The sequence below is a fragment of the Gigantopelta aegis genome, chromosome 14, assembly GCF_016097555.1.
Source record: "Gigantopelta aegis isolate Gae_Host chromosome 14, Gae_host_genome, whole genome shotgun sequence".
NCBI lineage: Eukaryota > Metazoa > Mollusca > Gastropoda > Neomphalida > Peltospiridae > Gigantopelta > Gigantopelta aegis.
In genome coordinates this window covers 10,518,287-10,531,707 of record NC_054712.1, presented here as the reverse complement: position 1 = coordinate 10,531,707, position 13,421 = coordinate 10,518,287, and the positions used below count along the sequence as shown (strand labels likewise).

Below are 13,421 nucleotides of genomic sequence, written 5' to 3'. Positions count from 1 at the left end.
TACTTACTGCCACAAACACCACTACTATCACCCCAACAAAAAAATAAATAAACAAAAAAAATAAATTGAAAAAGAAAAACATTTAAAAAAAAATCTAAAATTAAAATAAAAAAATAAACGCAAAGCACAACCAAAAAAACATAAAAAGGAGAAAAAACTATATAACCCCCCCCCCCCCAAAAAAAAACCCAAACAAAAAAAACAAAAACAAAAAACCTTTTTTTCTTTTAATAATAAAATCATAAAAATCCACACAAAAAAACCCACAAAAAAAACATACCCACCCCCTTAAAAATTCACAAGCATTTATTTATTTATTTTACAGGACTGGTCGCCATTATTCCTAATCCTGGGTGACCTCGATGCCGACTCATCTAGTATCCCTCCTCTGACGTCAGAGGTCATGTCGGGTCAGTACAGCGCAGTAATTCACGTCGGCGACGTAGTATACAACGAGACTGGTGATGAGGGCAAGGTGGGTTAATTAATAATTAATTATCACCATTCACTTTCAAGGACCATAACATTATTTTCTCTTTTTTGTCGACGGTATGCAGGTGTAAAATACATCTCGCCTCTACAAAGTCAAAAGGTATTACTTGTGTCCATTGTTTCGCATTTGGGTCAGTTTGTCACAAATTATAAGTCCTTGTTCAATGAAACTTACCGGCCTCGGTGGCTTCGTGGTTAGGCCATCGGTCTACAGGCTGGTAGGTACTGGGTTCGGATCCCAGTCGAGGCATGGGATTTTTATTCCAGATACCGACTCCAAACCCTGAGTGAGTGCTCCGCAAGGCTCAATGGGTAGGTGTAAACCACTTGCACCGACCAGTGATCCATAACTGGTTCAACAAAGGCCATGGTTTGTGCTATCCTGCCTGTGGGAAGCGCAAATAAAAGATCCCTTGCTGCCAAGTGGAAGAGTAGCCCATGTAATGGCGACAGCGGGTTTCCTCTCAAAATCTGTGTGGTCCTTAACCATATGTCTGACGCCATATAACCGTAAATAAAATGTGTTGAGTGCGTCGTTAAATTTTTTTTTAAAAAAAAATAACATTTGTTTCGCATTTGGGTCAGTTTGTCACAAATTATAAGTCCTTGTTCAATGAAACTTACCGGCCTCGGTGGCTTCGTGGTTAGGCCATCGGTCTACAGGCTGGTAGGTACTGGGTTCGGATCCCAGTCGAGACATGAGATTTTTTAATCCAGATACCAACTTCAAACCCTGAGTCAGTGCTCCGCAAGGCTCAATGGGTAGGTGTAAACCACTTGCACCGACCAGCGATCCATAACTGGTTTAACAAAGGCCATAGGAAAGTGCAAATAAAAGATCCCTTGCTGCTAATCGGAAAGAGTAGCCTATGTAGTGGCGACAGCGGGTTTCCTCTCAAAATCTGTGTGGTCCTTAACCAGGTCTGACGCCATATAACCGTAAATAAAATGTGTTGAGTGCGTCATTAAATAAAACATTTCTTTCTTTGTTTCAATGAAACTTGGTTTATAGTTGCACCTATGGATGTTCATCACAGTCCATCGAAAACGTTTATGGTAGGCGAAAATTGTAATCCAAACATTGCCTTTACAATTTACATTGCTATTTTCTTCAATAGAGATAAAAAAAAATGCACTTCAAATATCTGTTTAACCCACCCACCTCCAGTTATCGTCCAAGGACCTGGCCTTGTGTTTATAAAACTTTTAGAGTCTAGACTCTCTTAATAGAGTCTAAGACGGTAATGTCATGGCAACGCCATACAAATTGCATGTGTGTGACGTCATTTGAGATTGAGTCTGGACTCCTTAAAAGTTTTATAAGTGCGGGCCCAGATGTTTATAAGATTCACTTTCTTTTCTTTTTTTTAAATTTCTTTCCTCCTTTTCATACGCCCGTATTATGGAATGGCGTTGTCCGTCCGTTCGTCTGTAAACGTTTCGTTTCCAGAGCATATCTTTCTTATCAATTCATATAGGATCTTCAGACCTTGCATATGCAAATACAACTTGGGATGGCGGTGTGCTGCGTACCATAACTAGGTCACCGCGACCTACTTTTCACGGGCATATCATGTACCTCACCGGTACTATTGTTTCTTTTTATTCTTTCTTTCTAGAATTTCTTTTAAACTGTTCTTTCTTTCTTTGTTTTATTTATTCATTCTAAATACGGGAAAGAAGAAAAAGAAAACCAAGTGTTTTGCGGTTGTTGTTGTTTTTTCTATCTACATGTATGTTTTTCTTTCCAGACAGAAGACCTGTTTATGAAGCTGACAGAAGTTATGGCGTCTCACGCGCCATACATGGTTACGCCAGGACGCTATGGTGAGGTCACGTTGTTACTTTTTATTAACGTGGTTACTGTAATAAGAACGTACGATTAATAACTTTACATAACTATTCTGAGCATTCTGCGAAAAAGAAGAAATCCTATTGAAAAATCAGCAAGGGATATTTTTGATAATAAATAAGCACGTCCCCAGAGACAGGACAGTACATACCATGCCCTTTATGTAACATGGTGCTGTTTGGAATGGGGATAAAATTGAGTATGTGGCTCGCTCATCAATATAAAATCCTGGCTCCGCCAATGCCTGCATACCCTCGCCTACGATTTCAACGGTTCTGATACACAAACAAACAAACACTTACCTTTAGTCGTATATCCACTCAACACTTGTAGTTAACGGTCGTCATTGGGCAGCATTAGATTCATATCCGTTTTACAGTTGTACATATTTAAAATAAATATGATTATAAATGTCAAACAGCGATTCTTTTGGCATATTTCTAAAGTTTAAACTATATTCAGAAGACGGTACGTCGTATCGCTTTGACATCAATAATCATATTAAAACGACGAAGCATTGTGATGTCACGTCAAAGGATTGTTGACGTTTATATGGTAACATTTCCGTTAATTGTCGTAACTTAACGGAAAATGTAGAGATACAATTCATTGTGTGGGTGTAATTCATTTTGGCAAAATTATAGGCGGAATAAGACTACTATTATACCGACTTAAAACAAGTTCACAGATAAAGAGGAACAATAGATATATTATTACAAGTTCACAAGATAAAGAGGAACAATAGATATATTAAAACAAGTTCACAAGATAAAGAGGAACAATAGATATATTAAAACAAGTTCACAAGATAAAGAGGAACAATAGATATATTATTTTATATATATATATATATAAAAAAGATTATAACAAACAACATGAAAGTAAAAGGATCCTGACAAAAGCATGCGCACGAAAGGCATTTCATTGCATAGGCTTCGGAAGCGGGGTAGGGCTACAGGGCCGGATTATGGGGGTTTCCCAGATGCACGGAAAAAAAAAAAAACCCACCACGTAGATCTAAATTGATGTCCACGTAAAATGTATAATTTCAAATTATAAGTATTTACATATTGTTTCAGACCCCCCCCCCCTTATCTAAAGCATAATCCGCCCCTGGGCTGGGGTAGCATCGGTGGTGGGGGGTGGGGGGGGGGGGGGGGGGGGGGGGGGGGGGGGGGGCTGGCACTCCAAAGCTGTGAAGCTAGAGGGGCCAGACTGGATATGAATGCAAAAATATGCTTCCTAAATTCTTTATCGGGTAAGTACAAACAATGCGGTTGGCAGTAAGAGGCAGGATGAGCTGCATTAATACCGTGTAAAACAAATTCCTTAATTAACCAGTGGAGTAGGAAGGTGCCAAAAAGTGTGTGTGTGTGTGTGGGGAGGAGGGGGGGGGGGGTGCACACTTTTATGTTTATACACTTTTACACTATTATAAAGCAAATATAAAGCAAAATATCTGAAAGGTCAGGGGCACATGATATATTTTTTAAAGTGCTCTCTTAATCATTATATCTCATTAAGAAATGGCAGTCATGACTCTTAAATGGACGTTCCCGACTTTACAGAATTTGAACATGGCCCCAGCTAATGAGGCTTTTAATGAATAAAACTGAATATTAATTACATTTTCTCCCTTAGAATATTAATGTGGAAGGAAGGAAGGAAATGTTTTATTTAACGACGCACTCAACACATTTTATTTATGGTTATATGCCGTCGGACATATGGTTACGGACCACACAGATATTGAAAGAGGAAACCCGCTGTCGCCCCTTTATGGGCTACTCTTTTCGAGTAGCAGCAAGGGATCTTTTATATGCACCATCCCACAGACATGATAACACATACCACGGCCTTTGATATACCAGTCGTGGTGCACTGGCTGGATATTACTGTGGGTACACCATGTGTTTCCTAATGTTTATAGTAGCTTAAACAGGATTGGGTTTTTTTTTACATATACGAAGTTATTGAAGTTTGAGCTGCTAATTTGAATTTTGGGGTCTGGTGTTGTCTACTTTTGAAATATGCCCTAGTTTCCTTTTTAAAATATCAATGACTGTATAAACAAGATATTGTCCTATTTCTTATGTTTGTAGTAGTGGTAGTGGTAGTGGTCGTAGTAGCAGTAGTAGTAGTAGGAGGAGGAGCAGTAGCTCAAACCAAATTTTAATTTCCATTAATTTCGTATGTATATTTATATATATTACAAAGGAAATAAATAGTGATTGCTACACATATTAAAAACACGACCGTACACACGAAAATACAAGTAATATATAATAAAGGCTCTATTAGTTATAAAAGTCGTACAATGGCTACAAACTGAGGATAGTCCGTTTAAATGCTATTCTTTTATTTATTTAATTTGTTTATTAATTCCAAACAGGCAAAGGAAGTTCGTTTGAGCAATACCGACACCGCTACTCCATGCCCGGTTCGAGTTGGCCTATTCCGAAAGACAAGGTGTGGTACAGTGTAGATGTTGGACCAGTCCATCTGATCAGGTAACTGGCGATGTTTTTTTAACCCTTTCATCATTCACTCATTTCACTTCCTTCCTTCCTTCCTTCCTCCCTTCCTTCCTTCCTTCCTTCCTTCCTTCATATTCATTCATTCATATTCATTCATTCATGTATAGTTATTTTCGTGTTTATATCCAATTAAGGTTCAAGCACGCTGTCCTGGGCACACACACACAAACACACCTGAGCTATCTGGACTGTCTGTCCAGGACAGAGGGTTAGTGGTTAGTAAGAGAGAGAAGAGGGTGTAGTGGTTTTACACCTACCCACAGAGTCATTAAACTCGCTTTGGGTGGGAGCCGGATACCGAGAGACGAACCCAGTGCGTTCTAGCCTTAAATCAGATGGCTTAACAACCACGCCACGGAGACCGGAACTCGTTTCAACTGCAGTTTGTGTTTATATTCATATATAAAGGTTCAAGCACGCTATCCTGGACAACACATTGAGCCAGTCCATTTTGTCCTGTAACAGATGATTCTACCCTGCCATCACTCATTCAGCTCGATTTTCCTACGTATATCCAAATAAAGTTCAAGCACGCTGTCTGTAGGCACGCATTTCAGCTATATGTGCTCTTTGTCCAGGACAGTGGGTATTAACCCATTAATAGTGGCCGTCATTGAGCAGTTAAATCTCAATTTTGGTGAGAGCCAGTACCATGGTGTGAACCCAGAACGTACCAGTCTTAAGGCCGAAAGCTTAATCCCTACGCCACCGTGGTCTGTCCGTTTTTATTTTCGCTTTTCTCTTCTTCTTCAGTCAGTAGAACACTCACCTGAGGTGCTTGCGTCGTGGGATCGAACCACCTCAGTGGACTGATTTTCTGATTTAAAAAAAAAAATTGTCCACCCCAACCAGTAAACCACGACTGATATCTCAAAGGCTGTGCTTTGTGTTATCCTATCAGTGGGAACGTGTATATAAAAGATCACTTGCTACTGATGGAAAAACGTTGCGGGTTTCCTCAACGACTATGAATAAAAAAAAACCCAAATGTTTGACATCCAATATCTGATGATTTATCAATCAATGTGCTTTAGTGGTGTCGTTAAACAAAACAAACAAACTATGCTCTTCGTTGTTAAACCATGTTAAAACATTAACATGGGGGAAAGCCCCCACCCCCCACCCACCCCACCGCCACCCTCCACCCCACCCCCACCCCCACACACCAACCCCCCCCCCCCCCCCCCCCCCCCACACACACACCTCGAGTACGCGTAGTGTGAGAAATGGGGGAGATGGTCAGTGTCTGTATATAGGACTTCCAAAACTAAGTTTTTATACTTATATATATATATATTGTCTCACAGTTTATTTTATTTGTATTTTATTTCCATTTGTAGTTACTCCACTGAAGTGTTTTTCACGTCAGACCAGACAAATGTACGGTCGCAACGCGATTGGCTGATGGCAGACTTGAAACAAGCCAATGACAAACGAGACCAGCAACCCTGGGTGGTCGCAATCGGCCATCGACCCATGTACTGCTCCAACAACAGTAGAACTAACAGTGACTGCGCGAAAGACGATTCCAAAGTCCGACAAGGGTATGTAACATTGTTATTGTTTCTTACATTGAGCCAACACATTGGGAATTGAATATGTAGCTGTTAATATGTATTTCAGAAAATACGAGTATAACATCAGTTTGTTTAACCACCGACTGTTTATTGCATACTTTTGAAAATATGTTTAAAAGAGTTTTTTTAACCTAGTTTTTGAAGGTATGTAAGTAACACAAATACAGGTCAGGTCATAGGGCTTTACGTGCACATTCAGAGCAAGCTGTTGTAGCGCACGCCTGTCTTGGGCACAAGAGCTGGCCTTGGTCCGCTCCTCCGTCCAGGACAGGAAAGGTGGGGGGGGGGGGGGGAGGTAATGACTCTATGGAATTTTGAATGGAGCAAGAATTATGCCAAAAGAGAAAATGTGCCCAAGTTTGATTGAGGAATTTGGGCGCAATTTTGAACGGTCGGTCGAAAAGAAAGTTCTGAAGCTAATATAGGTTTTGACGTTAGTGAATCTAGAGTAGCTCATTAATTAGACCTCTATGATGCTGCGGTGTCTCCCTAGGTTGCCCATAGGGCCCTTAAAAGGGCCTGACTGCTTCTGGTCGTTGAATGACAACCCAGGGGAGACTCGTCCAATTGTATAAACACCAGTAGGCATGGCAACACAAATACAGTTTTTGTATCCTTAAATCTCGCTGTTTTTTATTTACACTTGTTAGATATGTTTTCAAACAACTCGTTGTAAGATACGTTGAATCAGGGAGGGGTGGGTGGGGTGGTGGCGGGGCGAGGGGAGGGTCTATACCTCCACACACGAGTACAAAAATTTACGGTTTATTTTGCATACGCTATATAAATAAAGATAAAAATATAGCTTGTCCTCCCCCCCCCCCCCCCCCCCAACACCATGGAGGCTGTGACCCGCAACTATGGACGCAGTGACCCCCTCCCCCAGTAAACATTATGCACACCCCTCCAGGTGTCGATCAGATGGACCTCATCTAACAGTCACTTATGTAGTATTCTCTATATTATGTTCCATGTGTCTCGTTTCAGATTCGAAGATCTGTTTTTCGACTACGGCGTCGATGTTGTCCTACAGTCTCACGACGTGTACGAACGAATGTGGCCGCTGTACAAGGGCGTAGTGTTGTCCAAAAACTACACCAACCCCACCGCCCCCATACAACTCGTGGTAGGCGCCGCCGACGTACACAGTGATGATGGTCATGATGATAACGTAAATCAGTCGAATGATACAGAGTCCGGTATGTAACAGGCTTGACAGCAGTGGCAGATTTAGAGGGGGTGGGGCAGAGAACTCCTCTGCCAATGAGATAAAAATGTCTACATATATCGACGTCAAAGCGCTTATTTACACACCTAAGGAGTACCGGCCCACTACACTATATCCCTCTGGGGAAAACCCCTGGAAGTGTCGCTAGACGGCAGCAACTGGAGTGGTGCTGGGTGGGCATAGTTTTGCGTTTAACTCCATTTCTCACAAACTGTAAGTTCTCCATCAGTGGAACTTGGTTTATAGTTCTGTGACGGAACATGCTCTTATCTTTTCGCCTGTGACGATGTTAATTGTTTTAGAGGGCCGTGGGAAGCTTGGTTACGTAATACCCCCGCGCGACGGTGGTGGAGCTGCGTCTCAATATGCACTTATACCAGGTGTGGAGGCCATGTGGCCAGTAGTTACGTAATAACTCCGGCAGTGCGGTTTATGACCTGGGTATTTCTGGCGAACTAGCGACAGTAAGTCTGGCCATCTAAGAAAATATACCGACTCTGGGAGTTGTGGAAATATCACATGATAGGTGAGGTACCGCGTTGTGCCCCCAGGCGATATTCGCTGTCTCAGAGATTTTTGAATAAATAGATAGGATTTTAGATATATCGGGGAGAAACATTGGAAGTATCGTGAGGAACGGACGTCGTCCACTGAACGATCTATATAAGTTCAGTCCGGACGTGGTAAATATATTTTTCTGCTCTGTTGTATAACCTTGATGTGATTGATGTGACTTTAAATATTTTAATACTGTATTATACCAATATTCTTTAAACAGTGTCTCCGGTAATCTGACGAAGTAAATTGTAGGCTTCACTGTTCTAATATTTTGATACGAGTATTTGGTAATATAAAGCTTAGCCGGTCATCCTAGAGGACCTAGGTAAAGTGTAGGTTATTGTCTTTATTGGGATAGGTACCAGTATTAATTCTGTATTACAAGGTTACTGAAGGAGTAGTTAAGGGTTAATTAAAAATTAACCAGTTAGGAATAGAGTTGTAATTCCTTTATTAATTAAGTTCCCCTGGCAGCGTTTCTCAATTATCACACGTGTGTGTTGTATCACGGTGAAGTGATTAGAATATTGTGTAAACTATACACCTAGTGATTAACTAATTCAGTGATTAGTTCTGGGTTGTTATACTTCTTGTTGTTAATTAACTACTGCGGCAAGTACATTTGTCAGCGTAGTGTTAATACAGATTCCAAAGTGTATTGCGTTTTGTTGTGTTTTCTAGTGAACTAAACGTGCTATATATATATATATATATATATATATATATATAAGATCTTATCTCTGATTATACCTAGAGCCGAGCCACTCGGGTATTAGACTGCCCGATACAGAGAGATCTAATAGATATACAGTTAGGAGAGATATTTGGATAATCGTGTTTTATTCAGTTACGGGTATTATAGGATCCCCGTGACAAGTTCAATTAAAAATTCAATTTAATTTGCTTTTTTTTTTTTTTTTTTTTTTTTTTTTTTTTTTTTTTTTTCCAACTTGCATTGAAATGAACATTTAAAATGTACCGGACAGCCACATCGAATACGTTTATGGTAAGACATTCAAATTTTCCACGGAATTCCATGGAATGGGAGCAACCATTTGCTTGCCTCCGCTAGATAGCCTACGGCCCTGTGCCCATATTTTCGAGACTGTCTTAGCGCTACGATATCGTAAAATAGTCGTAAACTATGATGCTTGTCATAATGACGTCATGGCCTACTGTTTTAACATATTGTAGCGCTAATGTCCAAAACACACCGGATCTGGGTCTGGGTCTGGGTCTGGGTCTGGCGCGTGTGGCACAGACTGGGGTATTTTGACGTCTGTGTCTATAGTAAGGTGTAATCAATATATATATATATGTATGTACTATTCTGTCTGTGGGATGGTACATATAAAAGATCCCTTGCTGCTAATCGAAAAGAGTAGCCCATGAAGTGGTGACTGTGGGTTTCCTCTCTCAATATATGTGTGGTCCTTAACTATATGTTCGACGCCATATAACCGTAAATAAAATGTGTTGAGTGCGTCATTAAATAAAACATTTCCTTCCTTCCTTCGATTCGATGCGTTTCATTTTGGACTGGCATCATACTCGCCAGATCCAGAACCGGTGTGTTTTAGGCCTAAGATAGCTAATACAATCCGTAGCCTGACATAGTATGTATTAAGAAAGTTCTTTTTTTTTTTTTTTACAGAACAACCTTGGTCTGCTTTTAACCCTAACATCTCCGTGAGTAGCCACGGACACTTGCACGTGATCAACTCTAGCCACGCCTACTGGGAGGTGAAGTCCACCCACGGCGGCGACCTCCTCGATTCCGTCTGGATCGTCCAGAAGAAACACGGACCCTTCAAGACGGAGAGTCTTCCGAAAAACGTCAGCAACGAGATCAAAGAGTCGCTGAAAAAGACGGGCGGGAAACCGAGCTATCTCGACAACTCGCCGACCGCCCCGAAGAAGTCGGCCATCTTCGGCAATGATCGGACGCGACACATCGCGATCGGGATTGCTTCGGGCACTTTCGTACTGGTGATCATCGCCACGGTCGTCGCCATCAGGAAGTGCAGGAAACCCCGCCAGGGGGCGCGGCGGTGGGAGCAGCTCGACTTCAATTATGGGAAGAAGCTGTACGCGCCGTCTAAAGATATGGACAAGGAATTGGACAATGATTTCGAAATCGACATGAACGACGGAACAACAAAACTGTTGTCTTAAAACTGATCGGTGCTATGTGTGGATTTTCGTAAATTTCAAAACAAACATCAACAATTATAATGACAGAACATCAAACAGAAACAACAATTGACAACAACAAAAACTCTCCGCCCCCTTCCGCCAAAAACGTCGCCTAGATCTAGTCAGTGTTATGACTAGCGCAGTGGAAGCAGTATCGTTTAGGGGGCAGCCCTACTCGATTTTCATAACTTTTGTTTAATATATAATGAAATATGACACATGGGGTTGGTTCATAAGGGGTGCACTTTCACTTTAACAGACACTGTAGAATTCTTAGTGCACTAAAATTTCGCATCATCCATTTTTTAAAGTAATATTGCAATCTGTGAGTTACTGTTGCAGAAATATTTCTGTTGATATAGTGAAATGTGAGGCGTGAATAGTTTCTTCCATAAGAACCGTTTTCCATATGCGTTCATTTCATTTTAATTTATTTCCGTGCTTATATATCCAATTGAGGTTCAAGCACGCTGTCCTGGGCACATACCACAGCTGTCTGTGCAGGACAGAGAGTTAATGAACAGCTGTTAGTAGTTGACAAGGGAGAAGTTGGTTTAGAGGCATTACAAAACCACATTTAGCAATTCAAATTCAATCTGCTTTGGATCCGGTACCGAGATGCGAACCCAATACCTACCAGACATAAGGCTCAACAGCTACAACACCAAGGCCTGTTTCCATGTGCGTTGTACTGGCTAATTTTAGCCGCACGGCTACCACAAATAGCGCTGCTCATAAGAAACCTCTATTGCTATTGCTAACCACAAAATCGATTTTTTGACGCCAGCGGTTATTGCGTTCCGCGCCCTCGCCTTAACCAGAGGAAAGGTTCAGTCACTGTCTTGCTAGTCCGTGAAGGTCGTTTTCTGTGTACGCGGTTTGTACCGCAGCCACCGCTCAGTTCATAGGGAAAACTTGCTATTGGTGACAAAACTTACAAAACAAACTTAAAACACACACACACACACACACGCGCGCGCATACAAACATACATGAGCACAAGGAAAACTAATGTAATATTTGTATTCTTTTTGGTGTCATAATGTGATTTTCAAAGTTACATACAAGTTATATTTCGTTGTAATATCGGGTTTCCTTTATGTGAAATGATGAAAAACGAAGAATATCTTCAAAAATACAAAGAATTATTAACTCTTTTTTTACGAGCGTTCATACCTGTAAGATAAAAAAATATATATCTTTAGTGTGAAAATGTACAATTTGTATTAAATTGGTAAATTCAAGACATGTAAAAAATAATGAGGAAATTTCAGTATAATAATTGATGATTTTTGTAAATATGTGTATTACTGTATTCTTATGCGTGCACCGATGTCTTTTTATATATGCCAAAATGTGCCGTATCATATATATGCAGTTTGTTGTATAATATGTAATTTTTTTTTATTTTTACCGCGCATGGTTAACTGCACCCAGAGACCAAGAAGCCATGGTGCTGATTAAACACCAATTTCTTTCATTCGTGTTTATTTTGTTTGATTGAAAACATAGTTTATTGTGCAAAGAACAAAAGAATCGGGCACAAGTTTGACAACGTAAGAGGCAACTCATACAGTATACATAGGGGGCGGGGTTTAGCTCAGTCGACTGAGTGCTTGATTGAGGTGCTTGCGTCGCAGGATCAAACCTCCTTGATGGATCCATTCATCTGATTTTTTTTTTTCGTTCCAGCCAATGCACTACAACTGATCAAAGGCCGTGGTATGTGCTTTCCTGTCTGTGGGGAAAGTGCATATAAATGATCCCTTGCTACTAATAGAAAGATTTAGCGGGTTTCCTCTGACGACTACGTGTCAGAATTACCAAATGTCTGACATCCAATAGCCGATGATTGATTAACTTTGTTTGATTGAAAACATATTTTGTTGTACAAAGAAGAAAAGAATCGGGCACAAGTTTGACGACTTACGAGGCCCTCTACTGTATGCATACAGGATACATGACGACTATGTTACATAACTGTATATTTAAGCTACGTTTAATCAGTCAAAGATAACCAGAGGAAGGAAATATAATACATGCACGTCTGTTTATCAACTTTATGATTGTATGTGCGCGTGTTGTGCAGTTGTGTGCTGTGTATGTAACAGAAAAATCAACCTCCACTCGGGGGATTCGAACCACAGACTCTCCATACGACGTGGGACGGGACGTAGCCCAGTGATACAGCGCTTGCTCGATGCGCGGTCGGTGTGGGATCGATACCCGTCGGTGGGCCCATTGGGCTATTTCTCGTTCCAGCCAGTGCACCACGACTGGTATACCAAAGGCCGTGGTATGTACTACCTTGTCTGTGGGATGGTGCATATAAAAGATCCCTTACTGCTAATCGAAAAGAGTAGCCCATGCAGTGGCGACAGCGGGTTACCTCTCTCAAAATCTGTGTGGTCCTTAATCATATGTCTGACGCCATACTCGTATAACCGTAAATACAACGTGTTGAGTGCGTAGTTATATAAAACATTTCTTTCGTTCTCAATACGAAGTGAATTTATGTAAATCTAGCCAAATTTATTTGACTATATTGTGAAGAAACGCGTAAGAAATTACTAGAAAACACGTCAAATCAATTGGTCATATTCCCTGCGGTCTATCTAATTAATAATAATATAAATAAGGTATCGCCAAGTCATTAGACATTACACATTTAATTTATCTATGACGTTGTCTTGTTGGTATAATGACTGTCATTGCAATGATTTTAATGGCGGTTAAATTTTCTGAAGTCCGAGCATCATTGGCCGAAGCTATGACAGGAAAAGCGTGTGGACACCTGAACCTAATTTTACAAAACATCGTAAGCCTAGTTTTGCACGTAAACGTAAATCTACGACTAAACGACACTTCCTATTACTATTATAGTACAACAAATATAGTTAAAAATACACGTATTTCATTTTTTCTTTTGTTCTTAACATGCTCCTTCTGTAATGATGTAATTTTCTGAGTGAAATAATAAA

The 13,421-nt window shown here is 40.6% G+C and overlaps 1 protein-coding gene across 1 annotated transcript in view; it reads left to right on the top strand.

The window, feature by feature from the left end:
* Positions 1–11,920, top strand: part of LOC121388197 (acid phosphatase type 7-like) — a 25,606-nt gene extending 13,686 nt beyond the window's left edge. The window contains exons 4-9 of the mRNA XM_041519465.1: positions 326–475; positions 2,244–2,319; positions 4,737–4,854; positions 6,222–6,425; positions 7,446–7,657; positions 9,899–11,920. Coding sequence (XP_041375399.1) covers positions 326–475; positions 2,244–2,319; positions 4,737–4,854; positions 6,222–6,425; positions 7,446–7,657; positions 9,899–10,419 — 1,281 coding nt within the window. The 3' untranslated portion in view covers positions 10,420–11,920. The remainder of the gene's footprint in view (positions 1–325; positions 476–2,243; positions 2,320–4,736; positions 4,855–6,221; positions 6,426–7,445; positions 7,658–9,898) is intronic.
* Positions 11,921–13,421: the final 1,501 nt, after the last annotated feature.